Genomic DNA, 19,580 nt, shown 5'->3' with positions numbered 1-19,580 from the left:
CGAAATTCGAATAAATCGATCGGAATTCCGATCGGATTCTAGACAGCCAATATGTTGCAGGATCACAACATGGCCGGCATACATAGAATGAGCACAAAGTCAACAATGCGTGGTTGGATTTAAAAATGTTGATTTCACAGGGTTTGAATCAGTTTCTGATCGCAGCGGTGGCCATCAATCTTGTGCAATTTTCTTATACAAATCTGGTGCGACTGAGTACGCCTCTCCTTCTAGAAGATGATGAAAGCAAAGCACGGGGAAGCGTGGTCTCACTGGTGCTCTTGTTCTGTCCAGCCTGACTGAATTTAATGAGGCTGTGCGGCTGTGCCCGCCATTGTCGTCGTCGTCTTCCTCCTCCTTCCTGCTTTGTCGACTCCGCCCACCAACGCATAAACCCGACCTGCCCACCCCTTCCTTCATTCTTCCTTCTGCTACTCTGCTCTTCTGACGGTCCGACCCCCGTCGTTCGAGGAAAACCCGGGGAGGGGAGGATTGGGTGATTGCACATGGGCGGATCGAGTTCCACGGGGCGGGGGAAGACGAAGGGCTCCTCCCCGCTCGCCATGACGCCGGTGGAGGAGGTGGACATCTCCGCCGTCCGGTACAAGCCGCCCACGCTGCAGGCGCCGCACCTCACCGGCTTCTCGCTCAGGGCCTTCGTCTGGCTCATGGAGTCGCCCCTCCTGGGCCCACTCATCACCTCCTTCCTCAAGTCGCAGAACAACATGCCGCAGGTCAACTTCTTCCTCCTTATCAGTTATCACCACCCCTCTTGGATGCTCCCTGCCTGGCTCCCATTCACCATTATTGCTAATCCTTCCTCTTTATGGGTTCCCGCAGACGCTGCAGCAGACGGTGATCCCCGAGCGCCCCATGTACTACCCGGAGTACCCACCGCAGGGTAGGATACCACCCTTCCCAATTCCATTCATTCATTCTTTGACAACGGCGTCAGTTCAGTGGTTGACTTAACCATCTTTTGTCCCACTGACATTGGCAATCTGCACTTTCTGAACATCTAAAACAGTACAGCATTTTAACTGACATAAACAGTCTGCTCGTCTACTTCTCTTTGCTTGACTTGAGAGGCTTAAAAGTTTAGAATGGCATCTTGAACATTCACTTAATCTCCTCAACTCACCTACCTGATGATTGATGTTGCACTATACATTTAGCTTTTTCTTCAAACAAAGCAAAGTTACAGATTTACACAAAGGAGAATATTACCCCAAATGGGAAATGTACCAGGCGGATTCCATCCTACTGGAATATATGGATATAGTACTAAACAAAGTTTACAGATTTACACAAAGGAAAACATTACCCAAAAAAAAGAACAATGTGACAGTGCATTAGCAGAATGAGAGATGTTATTAGCTTTTTTTTTTTTGCTCTATGGAGAACCATGGCAAAAATCTGACATGGAAGTTCTACTCCAGGCTCTAAAAAAGGCTTTACTCCACTGAATTGTTTGTTCCAAGTAATCCAGATGATAACCCAAGTTCCCAGGTCTATTATTTGGATAAAAAAAGCTTTTACCACAATTCTGGGTTTCTATTCCTTCCTTCCTGGAATTGTCATATTACTTGTGTGTTGTTCATTTCTTGTGTACCCACTCCAAATTGTTCAGACACGGAGCCAGGAGTTGTGCTTGTGGGGGAAGATAGGCACCCAGTGGAAAGAGTCCACGAAGCACTGCAGTACCTCCCGTATGATCCATCAGTGCGTTGGGCGACCGAGGAGAAGCTCCCTTTCCTTTACTGGAAGATCCGTGACTTCGCACATGCATACAGCTCAGGGATCACTACTCCATCAGTTGTAAGTAGTACACTGGCCAGAGTGTCTGCGTGCTTCTCTGGTTGTGCTCCTGCATCTCTGCTGTTTTGACTCTGATTGGTGACATAGGTTGCTGAGCATGTCATTGCGGGGGTGGAAGAGTGGAACAACAAGAAGCCTCCAATGCCAATGTTAATCTATTTTAATGCAGATGATCTCAGAAGGCAAGCTGAGGCATCCACAAAAAGATTTGAGCAAGGTTTGCCCCAACTTGACTATATTGATCCTCTTTATTAGTAGTGGGTCAATTCATGATAATACAGATGAATGTCTTCAATCAGAAATTCCATTGAAAATTCTCATCTACCTGGTTTTTGTGACATTGCTGCTCATGTCCAGGAAACCCGATGTCCATTTTGGATGGGATCTTTGTTGCCATTAAGGATGACATTGACTGTTTCCCTTATCCAACGAAGGGTTAGTTTAATTGACTGAAGCTACCATTTTTTGCTGTTTCACTGTTCAAGTGTGATAAAACACATTATGTTTTCTTTTGATTGCAGGCGCTACAACATTTTTTGACCAAATCCACACTGTGGAGAAAGATGCAGTCTGCGTTGCTCGGTTGCGAAAATGTGGAGTCATCTTTATCGGGAAAGCAAACATGCACGAGCTTGGTCTTGGTGTAACAGGAAACAATCCAAATTATGGGTATGATCAATAGTTGCACAACTACTGATTCTGTTAAAGTGTCCACACTTTTTGTAGTTGTTTTTCTATTTGAGTCAAAGGATATATAGTTTTTTTTGTCAACTCATACATGGATAAAATGAAATACCCTTGCCTTTCTAGACATTCAGAACACAAGAGAATTGTCAGATATCATTTACGTGATTTTCTTGCTTTTCCTAAACAACAACATAGCCTTTTTTTCCAAGCAAGTTGGGGTAGGCTAGAGATGAAACCCGAAAGAAATAAGTTCAAGATTCAGGCATATTGATAGCTAGTCTCCAAGCGCTCCTATCCAAAGCTATCTAAAAAAGGGCGTACCCAGTGTCGTAGGCTTCCCGCACTGTGCGGGGTCTGGGGAAGGGAAATATTCCAATCATTAAGGTCTCTCTTAACCGACTCATCCCACGTCAGTTTAGGTCTACCTCTACCCCTCTTTACATTATCAACCCGCTCAAGAACCCCATTATGCACCGGCGCCTCAGGAGGCCTTCATTGGACATGTCCAAACCATCTCAGCCGATGCTGGGTAAGTTTCTCCTCAATTGGTGCCACCCCGACCCTATCCCGAATAACTTCGTTCCGGACTCTATCCCTCCTTGTGTGCCCGCAAAACCACCGCAACATCCGCATCTCTGCTACACTCAGTTGCTGGACATGTCGCCTTTTTGTAGGCCAACATTCAGCACCGTATAACATCGCCGGACGAATTGCTGTCCTATAGAATTTGCCTTTTAACTTTTGTGGCACCCTCTTGTCACAAAGGATGCCAGAAGCTTGCCGCCATTTCAACCAGCCAGTTGAAATTCTATACCTAACATCTTCATCAATGTCGCCATCCTTTTGTAGCACCAATCCTAAATACCGAAAATTATCCTTCTGGACCACCACTTGCCCATCTAGACTAACGTCTCCCCCCTCATGCCTAGTCGCGCTGAAATCGCACATCATGTACTCGGTCTTGGTCCTACTAAGTCTGAACTCTTTCGACTCTAACGTGCGTCTCCACAGCTCTAACTTCCTATTAACCCCTGCCCTACTCTCGTCAACTAGCACCACATCATCAGCAAAGAGCATACACCAAGGGATCTCACCTTGTATATCCCTTGTGACCTCATCCATCACTAAAGCAAATAAATAAGGGCTCAATGCGGACCCCTGGTGTAGGCCTATGTTAATAGGAAAGTCAGTGATGTTGCCATCACATGTCCGAACAAACGTCGTCGCATCCTTGTACATATCCTTAATGAGGGTAATGTACTTAGTTGGGACTTTGTGCTTCTCCAAGGCCCACCACATGACATTTCTCGGTACTTTGTCATATGCCTTCTCAAGGTCAATGAAGATCATGTGCAAGTCCTTCTGCTCCTTATATCTCTCCATCAATTGTCGTATTAAGAAAATCGCCTCCATGGTTGATCTTCCAGGCATGAACCCAAATTGGTTTTGGGTCACACTTGTCACTCTTCTTAGGCGATGCTCGATAACCCTCTCCCAAAGCTTCATCGTATGGCTCATCAGCTTAATCCCACGGTAGTTAGTACAACTTTGAACATCGCCCTTGTTTTTGAAGATAGGTACTAATATACTTCTCCTCCATTCTTCCGGCATCTTGTTTGACCGAAAAATGAGATTAAAAAGCTTAGTTAACCATACTATTGCTCTATCTCCTAGGCATCTCCAAACCTCAATGGGGATACCATCAGGGCCCATCGCTTTACCTCCCTTCATCCTCTTCAAAGCCTCCCCGATCTCTACCTCCTGAATTCTCCTCACAAAACATCTGTTGGTGTCGTCAAAAGAGTCATCTAACTCAAGGGTAGGGCCCTCACTCTTCAAAGCTTTTCCTAAAGTTTGCTAAAATAAAGGTTTCCTAAAGAATCTGATTACAAAGCACTAACACTGGCACAAACTGCCAACCTAGTTCAGGAGGATGTCCACCTTTGCTGCATGGCACATCACAACAATCTGTAATTTACTAGCTGTTCTTCTTGCTGGACTCAGACTCATTATAGTCTGTACTTCCTCTATGATGCTTCTGCTGCTTTGCATAGTTTTTATCTTTTCCTTCCTCTCCTTTTAAACTGTAACCTGGTTCTGTAAATTGCTTCCTCCTTTTAATGCGAAGGCGGAGCATCTGCCATTTACTGTTTTTTTTTAAAAAAAAACTACTTTCTGGAAGCAAACTCCATTGACCTTGAGTAAAGGTTAGTTGAATCAGAATTCTGGAATGCACATACATATTATGATCTAGCGGTTCATCGATTAAATAACCTTACTCTTAAAGCCACAAAAGAAAAGTGGAACCCAGAATTTCCTTTTATCTCAATGATCTCATGATCAGATAATTTTTCATCTGGCTCGCTGTTTTTCTGTTACATATGTTTCTCACTTTATCTTCACTTTCTGTTAACTTCTCTTGCAGGACAGCAAGGAATCCACATTCTGTCGATAGATATACAGGTGGTTCTTCATCTGGTCCTGCTGCATTAGTCTCATTGGGGTTATGCTCAGTAGCAATTGGAACGGATGGTGGAGGTATGTACATGTAGAAATGTGATATTGATTGTCAGTAAATTCTTGTCAGTAATAGTCTTAGATTGCTACCTTATCTCTGCAACAGGTTCAGTTAGAATTCCATCCGCACTTTGTGGTATTGTTGGTTTCAAGACAACATATGGGCGGACCGATATGACTGGGTAATTAGAGAAGTTCCATTTCATTGAATATTTACCAGAGTTACCAGTCATATCTGTTATATACGGATTAGGCTTCCTTCCAAGATTACTAGAATAAGCTGCTCTAATCACAAGTTATCATCCACTGTGTTCTGAAGCTGCTTATGATTTTATGTTTAATGGTATTGTACTATTGTCCAACAATCAACCAAATCTGACAACGTAGTTGCCACATGCAGTTATCTTTAACTGAATTTCATTAGGAAATTCGAAATCGTGCAGTTTCTTGTTGTATAATTAGATATCTTGTTTGCAGGGTACTTTGTGACTCTGGGACTGTTGAAGTTGCTTCTCCTCTTACATCATCAGTCGAGGATGCTATGCTAGTGTAAGCAGCTTGGCATGCTATATGATATCATGAGATGCCCTGCATAAACTCGTTAAATTTAGTTATCTTGTTGATAAAGTTAAAGTTTTGTAACTGTTTTTTTTTTTGGTGATATAAGGTATCATTAGGTGTCACTATCCTGATGATAATACTGGGTACCCGTTAACTGTGTTGTATGGCGTTTCAGGTATTTTGCAATAGCAGGCTCAAGACCCATGGATAAGCTTACCCTTAGACCAGTAAGATATTATGTCTTTATATTTCCTGCCTGTTAAAATAAATCTATTATGCCTTTCATGTCAATTGTATGCTGTCGGATTGTACCAGACAATCAGTCAGTATTAGGTAGTTTGCTTTGAAATGACAACAGACCGAAAAGCTTTGTTGTTTGTAGCTAATTTTAGATTCCCATGGTGTTTAATCATAGTACAGTGAAATGTTATACCTTCTCCATGTTTCCACAAAAAACGCACAAAGGTTTAACAAGATAACATTTGATGCTGAATTTAATGCATCTGTTCAAGCTCACAACTTGTGTGTTTCTGTTTCTTTCGTCTCTGCAGTCACCGCTGTGTGTCCCAAATTTGTTATCCCCTGACAACAGCAATATCCTGGGATCAGTTAAAATAGGGAAATATACAGAGGTACATATTTTCAATTCAAACATTATTTTGGTATTACCTATTCTAAAATGAAATTTACTTCTGCAGTGGTTTCATGATGTTTCTGACCGTGAGATATCGAGTACATGTGAAGATGCACTTAAACTTCTTTGTAACACTTTTGGATGTCAAGTAAGCCCATTTCTATCTCCACAACTGACGACAACAATGCATGATTTTAACATTTTTTACTAGTCGAATTGTCAATTTAAGCTACGATAGATCATTCTCCTTAAGATGAACAAACCCCTCTGACAATAGAAATATCAGTGCAGTGTAGTGATGTGGCTTTTGATGTATAAAAGTGAATTCTGTTTTCATTTCATTTGCACGTTGCAGTTCCTCACAAGTCACAACTGATTATTGAGCTGATCATGTGGTATCTATTATATATGCACGTTCAGATCTTCTTTGACATCTCAGCTAACTAGTCCTGATTTACATCTTTCAAGATAGAAGAGATAATATTACCAGAGCTTGAAGAGATGCGTACTGCCCATGTTGTCTCAATTGGCTCAGAATCGTTCTGTGACCTGAATCCTCATTACAAAGCAGGGTACCTATCTGTTTGATGGATACCATTTTTGCAATGTTATCCCAGAATTAACTGTTAGACATTTTCCTCCAAGGGAAAATAATTCTCAAAACTATTGACCCACAACAATTAAGTTATTATTAGAAGGGGTTATCCTAAGCAAAATATTTCTTCTCTCTTCCAGAAGGAGAACAGAATTTACGCTGGATACTCGAACAAGTTTGGCACTTTTTGGGTCATTCTCCTCAACTGATTATGTGGCTTCTCAATGCATAAGGTGATCTTATGAATTAATTTTGCTCTTTTCCCTTATCTTGATTTATGCAATTGAGTTTAAACTATAAAGTATCTGTTGTTGACCTACTATGGCAATAATGACTAAGGGCTCCAGTTTTGCTGTAATTTTTTTCTCCTATATTGTGCTAATCATGCGCTTAGTGTACCTTTTGATGGGGCTAATATAGGAGGAGGATAATGCACTATCACATGGAAGCTTTCAAGAAGGTTGATTTCATAGCAACTCCTACAACTGGGTAATAATGTTACTATTTTCACATGGCAAATCTAAACAGTTATATTTCTGTATATTAGTGGTTGAACCTGTGTAAGTTTGATCTTGCAGAGATAGAGTATAATGCAAAAGTGGTCTTTTGAGTTATATTTTATATGGAAGCAAATCGGTGTGGTACCAAAATGGTCAGATATGCAGTTGCTAACTTAAGTGAAGTGCATCATGCTAGACAATATCCCTTAGTTCATATTTGTCAATCCACAAATAGACAGGAATAAGGCCCTGTTTGGATCCTTCCCAATTAATGATTAGCTAGCTAATTGATGATAGTTTCTATTAGCTAACTAAATATTAGTAAGCTAACCATTAGCTGGGTGTGTTTGGATCATGCTACACCTATGTTTCTTGGCGCCAAATTCAGGGGAGAGAGGGGAGTGGATCAGGGGTAAAAAAGAGTCAAAGACTTTAAACACCATTAGCTAGGATTAGCTGGGTTCAATCAGCTAATGAAATATTTACTAAAAATTAGCTGAGGGATAATTAACTACTTCATTAGCTGACCTGTTTGGATCCTTAATAGCTAATTTTAGCTAGCTAATCATTAGCTAGAGGACCCAAACAGGATCTAAGTGACATCTAATCTATAAGTGTCTTTGTTCCCTAGAAAGATGGTGCACCTCAAAGTATACATGGTTATTTTACATGCAAGAAGCTTTATATACCTTGCCTCTAAGGAAGTGCATTCTCTATTTCTGTAAGAACTAAGCAACTGTGCTGTTTTTCCAGCATGACGGCACCAAAAATACCACCAAGTGCTCTGAAGTCAGGAGAATCTGATTACGTTGTGTCAGGTATACTATGAGCAGGATATTGTATTTTGGGCATCTTACTTAGCTTTTTGACATGTGAAAAAAGAAATTATGACATGTCTTTGTATTCTTCACAATCCATGCTATCATGCTGGACATAAGATATTTGTTGTTTGGCAGCTTGTGTCTGTTGCTGTTTTACACTGAAGCAAGCTGGTATAAAAGAGAAACCAAGATGGGTTCCACTATAGGGCTGTAGTTATTTACCACTTTTTTGCTTGCTCGATAAGCCATTTAGCTTGAAGTTTGAACAAAACAGAACTTGGGTGGTTCCATTAATTTCGTTGTGTAGAAGGAACCGTGCCTCTTATGCTGTGTCAGTACTGGGAAGCTTTGTTCACCATCTGTATTACTTCTGAGCAATTTTCTAAGAAAAGTATTTATGCCTGCTTTTCTTTTAGCTCGATATATACATACTTTGACGCTCAGTGTAAGTATGGTTTGTTCTGCTGTGATCAGATACAACTTCTCTAACACTTGCCTTTGTTGCAGCTTACCTGATGCGATTCATCATAGCTGGGAACCTTCTCGGTCTACCAGCAATAACTGTGCCTGTGAGTGGTATCAATGTTTCATAACTGAGTACACATTGGATCTTCTAGTTACCTCTTGTGGTCTACACTGGAGCCTGACCATAACATTACCACTGGATATTATATATGAAAACTTTTGGATTATTGATGCCTATATAATTGGCTATACATTTGGCATTTCAGAGCTTGTATAAGAAAATCGATTATTTTGGTTTAATATAGGTGAAATGCAGAAACGTTATACTTTGGCGTTGCTGTTGTCTTGTCAGGTTGGTCATGACAAGCAGGGCCTTCCTATAGGTTTGCAACTGATAGGTCGGCCATGGGGTGAGGCTAGCTTGCTGAGGGTGGCTTCTGCAGTGGAGGTACTGTGCTTGTGAATCATTTACTTTTGTTAGTTGTGGTTTCAGCAGGGAATCTGGTCATATAGTCATATTCACTAAGACAAAATTTATTTTCTGGCACTCATCTTTTAACATCTCTGTGATGAGCATGCACCACTCTCTATATTCTGGGTACTTAACTGATTACATAAAAAAGCTTATTTACAAGGTGGCTAGCACTTAGCATTGCAGTGTAAATAAAAGTAAGCCACGTAACTTTCTATTGAAAAGGAAACTTAATGGCAAGGAATAAATGCATATCTCACTCCTGAATATCTTGTTCTGCTTGTGGAATTCTGGGAAACCAAACATCTGAATGAAAATAATCCCGCTGCTTGCAGGAGCTGTGCCTGACGAAACGGAACCGACCCTCCACATTTTATGACATTTTGAAGTCCTGAAATGCCATCGTATATAATTCCTCTGTTCGTGACAGCGTGGGTGGTGAGGTGTCGCTGATCGTGACTGAGAAGAGTGTTACCACCTCGAGTTGTCTGTAATCAGCACGATGGGGACGGCTGCAGCCTGCAGACCATTCCTGCACAATGTGTAATAAGTCTGATGTAGAAAGAAATCAATTTGTAATTGTGACATATCGACATGGATGTGCACAAGGTGTGTGAGAAACAGTGTGAATGCTGTGCTGTCTGCTGATGTCCGTCCCTTTTTCTGCAAGCTACTCTTGAATCTCCATCCTCTATCATATCGCCAAGGAGGGGCATTTTCGGGACAGATGATGGGCATGTCTGAGCGAGAACCACTCCTATCCACCAACCTTTTTTTCGTACGGGCGCCCTCGCCACCGCCCCATTGTGCAGCTGGTGGTGGTGGTGGTGCCTCCACTTCCACCATTGATGGTCAGCAGACTATCAGCACGATTCCTAAAGGCTCACTGATTGATATATCGCTGTTGCGAAGTCAGAGATCAACATCTGCGTGCTGATGTTGCAGGATAAGGATATCTATAGACGTACTTGGCCATTTTGTTTATCCTTGCACAAGGTTTTTGTTCAATCCCAAATTTTATATAACCGTAGATGCTTGATCACTTTCTGTATCCTTCCATATACTTTGGGCGAATTCTTGAACATTTAGAGGGTGCTACCATGTGTTGGTAATGGTAGCACTCTATACGTTCATTGTTTTGGAGGCAGAACAAGCCGTCGCTCGGGTCGCTCCCGCACGGGCGGCCCCGAACCCTAGCCGCCGCGGCGAGGACGATGTTTGCTACTGCTTGTCTGAGGGCGTGCGTAAGGTGCGGTGTTGTCCGGGCGAAAGCCTTCACCGGCACTCTTGTCGGTTGTGGTGGCGGCATCCTTGGGGTGTCGTTCCCCCGTTGGGGGCACCACTATGGGGCACCGTGTCATGAGCCATGAGGTCTCGGGGTGAAAACCCGGTCCATTGCTGGACGAGCGACGGCGGCGCCAACGGCGTCGCACCCTCGTTGGAGGCGCCGCTTATGGAGACTCGCCTCGGCTTGTGGTAGCGTGGGGGGTTGGATGGCCCGTGTGCAGCGGCAGTGGTGGTGCGCAAGGTCAATGTGTTGGCGGCAAGGTGCAGAGGACCCATGGGTGCTGGAGGTCTTGAGTTGACATGCATGGTGCAGTGGTGATCTCGGTGACGGCTAGGCGGAAGTGATGTTCTCTAAGCGGTTTTAGATATCTGAGTCCTTGGCAGAGGAGTGTGAGGCGGTGGGAGAGGCAAGGCCCCCCACGCAGAGTGGCTGGGATCAGTGTGTTTCAATGGTGCCGTGACGGGATTTCTTCGCTAACGCTTCGCTGAGGCAGGGAGATCGACGATCGTGGGTGTGCAACTTGAGGAAGATAGCCCCGTGGTGGAGGAGTTCAGGTAGTTGCTTGGGCTTGCAGCGGGCCACAGTTTTTGGTGTGGCACAGCGTTGGTGATGACGGCGCAGCTCGACGGCTTGCTTTCAGCTCCTCTCCCAGGTGATGGTGGTGTAGCGTTATGTTGTGTGCATTTGTTTGTGTGGTGTGTACGCTTCGGCGCGTTATGTGCGAATGCTTCTCCTTCTTATATGATATGACAGTTCTCCTGCCCTTAATTTCAAAAAAAATATATGTTCATTGTTTTTGTGTGGACAAAGATAATCAATGAAGACTACTCATCCTCACTTTAACATCATCTTGTTGTGCGCATACAATTTTTTCTTAGACCTTGTTATAAATCACAATAGTCCCCTCCAATCCATTTGGTTGGCATTCTTGAGGTGAAAACTACTTTATTTTCCACTCAAATTCACGTGAATCATGATCAAAGTCATCTTTTTTTTTCTCGAGCGTGCAAAGGAACTACCTATCACTATATTAAGAAGAAAGGGGTAAAGAGCCCCAAGGATCAAAGTTATACAAGCAAGCGAGGAAGAAGGCAGCTAGCTAGAGATGCTCTAAGGCCTTGTTTAGATGCGAAAAATTTTGTGCGTAAATTACTGTAGTACTTTCATTTATATTTGGTAATTATTGTCCCGCCATGGGTTAAATAGGCTCAAAAGATTCGTCTCGCAAATTATAGTCAAACTGTGTAATTAGTTATTTTATTTAGCTATATTTAATATTTCATACATGTGTTTAAAGATTCAATGTGATGAGGAATCTAATAAGGTTTTAGAATTTTGAGTGCATCTAAACAAGATCTAAGCTTGCACAAAATTAAACTGTCAGGGTTGATCGAGGAACAAAAGTTAAAGTTTGGCGACAAAATGCTTGGCAGAGGGAGAACCACGTGAGGAATAGTCGTATAGTACGGGACAAAACTGTATGCAAAGTAAAATAAAAAGTAAAAATGTTGGGATAATTTAATTTTATAAAAAATTGAAAAGGAGCGACGGCGTTCAGGTTGGCGTTGTGCGCCCTCGAGCGGCTGCCGCCTCCACCTTTCCTGGCTCCGGGCTCTGTCTGCTTGCTTGTCTGCCCCCGCTCACCCTGCTAATAATTTCGGTTGAAATAGATTTAATGGATTGTGTTTTGATATAGATGGTGTTTGGATGGATTCAAATAGATTATATTAATTGATGGATTGGGATGTAGTGGGTTTTATGTAAATATATGAATTGGAGTGGATTGGAATGCGCTGAAATGGATTCTTATGCAAAACACATTATATATAAATGGCCCCCGCCTCGCTCGCCGCCGCCACACCCACGCTCCTTCGGGAGGTTCCTCCAACTGGCGACTGGTGAGTTCCCGCCGCCGCCGCTGCCGAGAAAAGTGGAGGGCGAGGGGATCGACGGAGTTGGAAGGAGTCCGGACCAGGGGAGCCGCGGCGCAAGTCTCGCTGTCGACGTACGTGGTTCCGCTACGCCGTACAACCCCCCAACCCGCTGCTCTCTGTCCGCGGCGGCGCATCGGGTGGGCTCCGGCGGTGCCCAGGCCGTCGAACGACCGAGCGTCCGAGCCCTCTCATCCGACGAGCTCAGTGGGCGCCCGATCGACCCCCTTCGACCAAGTGAGCGACCAAGAACTCATTCACTACCGATCGATCCCGCTTTGATCTGTTCGTGGGTGGATGGGGGTAAAATGGATCACCGCTGTGGCTGTGGATGCATTCATGTCGTGAATTGCGGATCAGTTTAGGCATAGAAACTGCACTGCCACTGATGATATATGCACTTGATTTGTTCATCAACACTTCCAACTCTACTGATATACATGTTTATTTGGTTTCCTCAGATGCACTGCCACTAATGCTGTAGATTGCAAACCAATTGATGCACGAAACTGGACTGATCCTGTGATTTTTTCATACTTACTAGACCAATTGAACTGGATATACTTTTTAGTTGATCAATGGAAGTTATTCTTGTCATGTTCAAGGCCACATGGTTGCTCTGAACGTCCATGCAAGAGTTTCATTTTTTTTTTTGCATCGTCGTCATCATCATGTGCTAATTCAAGGAAATAATTAAACCATTCTTCATCAACCTTTCTCCAACTGTTTGAAGAAAATGGCTATTTTTCAGGCTGATCAGGCCATAGTCACTTAAGCTTCTCGCTTCCTTTTTCTCAAGGAGCAAGATGCCGAGATGAGATGTTGGATTCGTTCACAAATTAAGATGACTAGCTTGACTGTTTTCAGGTCTTAAAAGCCAATTATTTCCAAGAAAAAGAAGAGCTGACAGATGCGGTATGGAAGAACTTTTTCAAAGGCAAGCCTGCCTTCATGCATTGAAGCAAACAGGATAAAGCTATGGCCGTCCTCACAGCCGCAGCTGGAGGAACCCTCCTAATCATAAAGCTCGACAATTTAACTCCCAGGTAACCACCTATGTTCTTTTCTCCTTTACTGTTTTTTTTTTGTTACCACTTCTCTGCTTTTATTGCCGGTTAGATTATGATTCCTCGAGCTCCTCCCAACTCATTTCTCATGCACTGGGAGCTATTGCCATCTACTGTTACCTGTCTTATTGACCACCTACTTAATTGACCAGCCTTGTTACACATTCAGTCCATTGCACATATCAAATATGTAAAGATCTAGTTGCTAATATTGTTGGGCTCTTTGACATGTTACTGTAGACATGATGAGGAGTGAAGTAATAGAAGCTGGAAGGCTAGTGAACCTGTGGAATGAATGGGGGATACAAATCCTAGTCCTTGTAAGCTTCTCGTTGCAAGTATTCCTCCTTGTCTTTGGAGGGATCCGCAGACGTAGCTCCTCCAGCATTCTGATGTTCTTCCTCTGGTCGGCATATCTGTTGGCCGACTCCACGGCAATATACACCCTGGGCCATCTATCAGTGGACAGCAGGTCAGATGAGCACGAGCTGGTAGCATTCTGGGCACCGTTCCTCCTGCTGCACCTCGGTGGCCCGGACAACATCACAGCATATGCGCTCGAAGATAACACGCTCTGGCTGCGCCACCTCCAAACTCTTGCTGTGCAGGTCCTAGGAGCCGCTTATGTAATATACGAGTACATCGCCCGCAGCGGGACCTTACTTCTGATGGCATCTATCTCCATGTTTATTGCTGGTCTTCTCAAATATGGTGAGAGGATATGGGCGCTCAAGTGTGGCAACATTAGCAGCATCCGCAACAGCATCAGCGCCCGAAAGTTCAAGACTAACCCTTATCAGCTATTAACTTTGGGTACCAGTGAAGAGGAATTACTGCTTGGAGCCCACTCCCAATTCGATATCTGCAAAGGTGTCTTCGCTGATATCATAATGGCACCCAGTCACTTGGCCCGTTCACAATCTAATTCTTCTAAACAAAGTTCTGTAATATCTTATTTGGGAGAGGATCTATACAAATTGGTCGAGATGGAGCTGACTCTGATGTATGACTTCCTCTACACCAAGGCGGCGGTAATCCACACATGGTATGGCTTCTGCATCCATTTCATTTCGCTGCTTGGCACAGCCACCACGTTTATGTTGTTTCAGCTCAGTATAAACAGTAGAGGAAATGGGTACAGCAGAGTGGATGTGATTATCAGTTATGTTTTACTGGTTGGGGCTTTGGTCCTGGAAATCATATCTGTGTGCAGGGCTCTGCTATCCACCTGGACATGTTCTTTATTGCACCGCAGGGGCAGGGGATGGGAGTGGCCTCTCCATGTTATCACTTCCCTTGGTCAGCGTGTCCACCCGGCAAGTAGGAGACTCTGGTCAGGCTCCATTGGTCAGTACAATTTGTTCCACTTGTGCACCCGCAACACGAATGAAATAGGGAGCAGACTAGCAATGAAATTAGGGCTCCAGGACTGGTGGAACAAGATGCACTTCTCGGGCACTTTCTCTCACAGTGACATTTTGTCAATACGAGATATCAAGAAATTGGTTTTGCAAGCACTGCAAGACAAGGAGCGTGCCCTGCAATACAAAAGTACTGATTCGAACTCAAGGGGCAGCTTTATACTTAAAAGTATGGAAGCCTATGACGACTTTGCTCGCTGGAGCGTCAACATCGACTTCGACGAGAGCATCCTTGTTTGGCACATTGCAACCGAGGTGTACATCCGGAAATCCAAGGCCAAACATGCAAAAGAGCTCATTGAGGCTACCGAGATACTGTCCGATTACATGATGTTCCTGTTGGTGGTAAAACCCAACATGCTGCCTGGCGCTGCACGGCACAACATACATCTCACCTCCTGTGAACAACTAGAAGGACAATGCCGTGCGTTCTTTGGTGATAAGGACAACCCAGTGGCGCCATCTCCCATAAGCTGGAACCCGTACTGTATGTTTAAAGAATTGTTCCACCGTGATGGCCCTAATTGCTCCAGGATCCCACGGAGGGAGAAGCTTGCAGAGATGGCGTGGAGTTTCTCCCAATTTGCACTGGTATGGGCTGAGTGTGGGGCCTCAAGTTCATTCATATTTTGTTTGAAATCTATTTCTCCATTCTTGGAAAAAATGACCCAAGCTCTGCCTCACTGTTTGCAATTTCAATTTGCAGGTATACCTTCCATGCCAATTCAACTGAAACGCATTTTGTTGGTAAATATGTTCGATAATATAAAAGACCTTAAACAAGTTTCTATTTTCATACTTGCTGGCTTTACTAGCAGAACCAGCACATGCCTATATCCAGAGTTGCACCTAAAAGCTGTTCTATTTGAATTTCGTAATGTTCAGTTGAACTTTGTTTCCTGATTGTTTAACTACTATCCAATGAAATTGAAACGGGATCTTATGTTTTATTTTTTTAGACCTTAGTCTAAAAAAGTCAGAAACAAAGTTAAACTCACCATGCACCAATGCACTATGATAGCACACACATAGTTCATTCAATGTGCTCTGTTTTACCTAACCATCCTCCTCTGTCTCAGGGATCAGTAAGGGCACCAAATCCACATGGGGATTCCATCCGCGACAGTGCTAATATGTACGCAATCTTGCTCGCCAACGAGCTTCTGAGCATAGAGTTGCGCTGGCAAGGGCAGCGTGATCCTTTGGAACTGATCTTGGGGGTGTGGGTGGAGATGCTGTTGTATGCCGCGAACCATTGCAGCCAAGAGTCCCATGCCAGGCAGCTCAGCAACGGGTGTGAGTTCATTACCATCGTGTCGTTACTAGCACACCACTTCAAGTATTACTCAGGAGTCTCCAGAGGCACCGAAGACTTTGGTGGAAATAGCCCCACAGGCGGTTTAGATAAATTTGCATCATTTACACCTGAAACGGCCCCTCGTTCTTCAGGGAAAACTGATAATTGACTACTTCAGTGAAACCATCATAGTTATCTGTAAATAAATATATTGAGTACTGGAATTCATTCATATAACAGCACCACATGCTGCAAGATCAACTTCCTCCCTGCATTCAAGTGTCTATTACAAGGTGAGTCTGGCGTGCTTATTCATGTGATGTGTTACTTCAATCGTTGTCTATGCTTATATGATCTTTTGATTTTCACTATCAGGATCGTGGTTGGCATTCATTCATAACCGCAAAGGGCGCAGGCTGGTGGAGCAATGCAAGTGTACGTGGTGCAGCATGTCAGGATCATGAGCGGCCATGGATCGATCCTCCTTTTTGTGGGCGTTGGTGGCCGGCATAGTGGTGAGGCAAGCCGCTAATGTGAAATCGGCAATTCTTATATTTTTTTTACATAGCTGTTGTGTAACCATAAGAAATTACACAGTATCCGAACACTGTTTCCTGCTCATGCTGTTGTCTTTCTGACATGTATGCGATCACTGTTCATTCCGTTGCTGTGAGAACTGAGAACAAGGAAAGTTGCTATCTTTTTTCCAGCATTACACACCAATGACCAACTAAACATATCTCGGCAGTTGCGAGTGTCTGATTATGTTGTGGCAGGTAAAATTTAGCAGGGGTATTTTATATGAGGGCACGTGATGGTAATGGTAGGCAAGCTAGCAGAGCCAAAGAGCCTTGCTCTAAGATTGACTACTGTTCAAGGGAAGAAGACGTGTTTATAGCACTAATACCAGTAGTTTAGGTCCGCATTCCGTAAGGTACATATGTATCAAGTGTATGGCTTAATTTATTCAGACATCAGAGTAATAATAAGAAAAAGAGACATAGTATTGACGCAAGAACCAAGGATGGCTAATGACTTTGATGTTAAGGTACGATGCAACGACTGAGCCAACGACTTGTTTACTCACATATGGAAATTTCTCTCGTTGCCTGCTATTGCACCTAGTAGTTTTTATGTGGCGTAAGATTTTGAAGGACGTGGTTCCCGTGGCTCAATTGTTCAAGCACAGAATTAATGTCAGTTAGTCTTTTTTTCATTTAAGCCGGTTCATTTCGTTTGGATTTTACAAATTTGGTTCTCTCAAATCCCAAAATGGCAAACAAACAAAAGAGTCTGTGGAAGCTGAACAAGATTTACAAAATTTATTATCACAGGCGCTAGCGATTTATGGCATGAAAGCATGGGCGAGAGATAGACATTGCTGTCAACCATGGGACCTACTACACCAAACTGGGTTTGCCTTGGCGGCTGAATTGGAATCGCCAAGAAATATGATTTTTTTTCTTGGTTGTACTAATAAACAACCAAAAAAATATATATTACTTGGCGGTTCAAAAAAACCTCCAAGGAAACATGCAATTTTCTTGGCAGTTCAGCTATGCCGCCAAGTAAACATGCAGTTTTCTTGACAAGTTCAGCTAAACCGTCAAGTAAAGTTGCAATTTCCTTGGCCGTTTGGCTAAGTCGCCAAGTAAACATGCAATTTTCTTAACAGTTAGGCTAAGCCGCCAAGTAATATGTTTTTCTTGGCATATTTCCTTGGCAGTTTGGTGGCCAAGAAAATACTTGATGATACTTATTTTCGCTTATTAACCATTATAATACATGCTTGCTATATACTTTTTCACTTGTTGAGTACCTATATTGACTTAACATATATAATATGGTTATCTTAACTTAAACATATACGACATATAGTCTTGATGCCATGTTAAGTGTCGTGGTGCAGCAAACAACAGCCGGGTGGCGGAAGGCACCCGCCCTAGCCCAGAGGGTGTATACTCGGGGGTTAGCTAGTCTAGATCGATCTCACTCAAGAACACGATGATCACAGCAAGATTTAGAGTGGTTCGGGCCGCCGGAGCGTAATACCCTACGTCCACTGTGTGTTGTATCGCCAGACAAATGTCGCGGGATTTCTAGGGTACCCACAGCCGGGTGGCGGAACGCACCCGCCTCTTCCCAGTGAGGGAGTTCTCGGGGGAGTACTAGGCAGTTGGGCCAATCTTGGACTGAGGCGAGCACACAAGAACACCCGATCTAGAGTGGTTCGGGCCGCCGGAGCGTAATACCCTACATCCACTGGGAGAAGTATTGTTCTTGGTTATGAATGAACCTATCCTCTGCCGGGTCTTGGCTTTCACCCAGCTTGAGGTTTTCTTCTAGTGGCGCCCCCCTTTTATAGACCAAGGGGGTGCGGATACATTGGACGTTGGGGCCCCGACAAGTGGGCCCAACGTGCTGTGCAGCATTCTGCGCAGAGTACTCAAATGACTACAGTGGTTACGAATCTTTCCTCCGATATGCTTCCATGCCCTGCTGGCTCTCTGTCGAAAGGAGGTCTTCTCTTGTCCCGTCAGCAAGGTGACCGTTGGGGGACCGTAGCCTGCGGCGTGACCTGCTGAGGCTATTATGTAGGCGTCATAATGGGTGGAGTCGAGCCGTCGTATCCATCTGTTATGGCAGACTGACAGGCGCGGCGTGGGCGGCGCCAGCGGTTCCACTATGCACCTTGGTAATATGCGATCAATAGTGCCCCTTGGTCAAAGAATCGCCTCGGCTTCTACTGCATCAATGCGAGCGTCCACCAACCACAATGAATGCAGTGGTGGGTGAGGCTTAGTATGGAGACCAAGCGGCCTTGTACATGTGTCCGTGCTTGTAGACACGTGTCGGCTCCGGACCACCCCGAGGCAGGGCGTCGACCTCTTCCCTTAGCGAGGGGTCCGGTTACCATACTGGGGGTCCGGGACCCCATGAGGGGTCCGGGACTTCCGCGGGGGTCCGGACCCCTCGGGAGGTCCGGAGCCCCGGCTGTTCGGGCTGCCTGTCTCTTCCGGGACACGCGTCGTTCCCGGATCTTCCCCAGTCGTGAGGCAGACCCGGAACCGTTGCCGAGAGATCATGACTCTGGACTACAGGGGTCCGGTTGTTTGGCCGTAGTCAAGGATAACTACAAGACCCTTGCCTAGATACAGCAAGAAGGGGTACCCCAGTCCTGGGGTACCGACAGTGGCCCCCGGGCCCACCTCGGGAGAGGTACGAACCCGCGGGTGGGGCCACTACCGTGATGTGTTTCTACGCAACTTGATTTCGTTTGTGTGCTCATGGAGAGAGCGGGCGTCCCGGACCCCTGAGGCCGGTACATCTGTTGCCAGGTTCAGGTACTAGAGTGCTCTCGACAGGGCGATGAAGGTGTAGGCTTAGGGTATGGAACCAAGCTAAGCGGCTACATAGACTTCGGATCGCTCAGGGAGCAAGCACTACTTCCCGGACCTGGCTCCTGCCGACCGTGGCGAGCGGTCTCTGCCGGAGCGGGCCACCGG

The 19,580-nt window shown here is 44.5% G+C and overlaps 2 protein-coding genes across 4 annotated transcripts; both read left to right on the top strand.

Annotated features, from left to right (window-relative positions):
- Window positions 1–271: 271 nt before the first annotated feature.
- On the top strand, window positions 272–9,796 carry LOC120639553 (fatty acid amide hydrolase-like). Its single transcript, XM_039915408.1, has 19 exons — window positions 272–734; window positions 841–901; window positions 1,631–1,818; window positions 1,906–2,035; window positions 2,176–2,253; window positions 2,340–2,487; window positions 4,931–5,043; window positions 5,129–5,204; window positions 5,500–5,571; window positions 5,759–5,810; window positions 6,135–6,215; window positions 6,282–6,365; window positions 6,686–6,789; window positions 6,953–7,045; window positions 7,233–7,301; window positions 8,066–8,130; window positions 8,641–8,702; window positions 8,951–9,046; window positions 9,406–9,796. Exons 1-19 carry the CDS (start codon window positions 507–509, stop codon window positions 9,463–9,465), a joined length of 1,860 nt encoding a protein of 619 aa, XP_039771342.1. The 5' UTR covers window positions 272–506; the 3' UTR covers window positions 9,466–9,796.
- A 2,398-nt stretch (window positions 9,797–12,194) lies between these two features.
- On the top strand, window positions 12,195–16,791 carry LOC120639552. Of its 3 annotated transcripts, XM_039915407.1 has the most exons (6): window positions 12,218–12,526; window positions 13,157–13,335; window positions 13,597–15,368; window positions 15,484–15,524; window positions 15,857–16,367; window positions 16,450–16,791. In XM_039915407.1, the coding sequence occupies exons 3-4, from the start codon at window positions 13,599–13,601 to the stop codon at window positions 15,508–15,510; spliced, it is 1,797 nt and encodes a 598-aa protein (XP_039771341.1). In that variant the 5' UTR covers window positions 12,218–12,526; window positions 13,157–13,335; window positions 13,597–13,598; the 3' UTR covers window positions 15,511–15,524; window positions 15,857–16,367; window positions 16,450–16,791. The 3 variants fall into 3 exon arrangements, with proteins under 3 accessions (XP_039771338.1, XP_039771341.1, XP_039771339.1); XM_039915404.1 differs by lacking the exon at window positions 15,484–15,524 and having other exon boundaries at window positions 12,195–12,526; XM_039915405.1 differs by lacking the exon at window positions 15,484–15,524 and having other exon boundaries at window positions 13,597–15,483.
- The last annotated feature ends 2,789 nt before the right edge of the window (window positions 16,792–19,580 follow it).

This window comes from Panicum virgatum, chromosome 7K, assembly GCF_016808335.1.
Source record: "Panicum virgatum strain AP13 chromosome 7K, P.virgatum_v5, whole genome shotgun sequence".
In the NCBI taxonomy this organism is placed as follows: Eukaryota; Viridiplantae; Streptophyta; class Magnoliopsida; order Poales; family Poaceae; genus Panicum; species Panicum virgatum.
The sequence above is the reverse complement of the archived record's forward strand: the minus strand, read 5'-3'. Positions and strand labels throughout refer to the sequence as shown.

Excerpts from the sequence above, each read along its gene's own strand:
- LOC120639553 (XM_039915408.1), top strand. The coding sequence starts at position 507 with ATGGGCGGATCGAGTTCCACGGGGCGGGGGAAGACGAAGGGCTCCTCC. Across the intron at positions 7,046-7,232 it reads GTGGCTTCTCAATGCATAAG|GAGGAGGATAATGCACTATC; the intron begins GTGATCTTATGA and ends GGGCTAATATAG. Across the intron at positions 8,703-8,950 it reads TACCAGCAATAACTGTGCCT|GTTGGTCATGACAAGCAGGG; the intron begins GTGAGTGGTATC and ends TTGTCTTGTCAG.
- LOC120639552 (XM_039915404.1), top strand. The coding sequence starts at position 13,599 with ATGATGAGGAGTGAAGTAATAGAAGCTGGAAGGCTAGTGAACCTGTGG. Across the intron at positions 15,369-15,856 it reads GTTTCTCCCAATTTGCACTG|GGATCAGTAAGGGCACCAAA; the intron begins GTATGGGCTGAG and ends CCTCTGTCTCAG.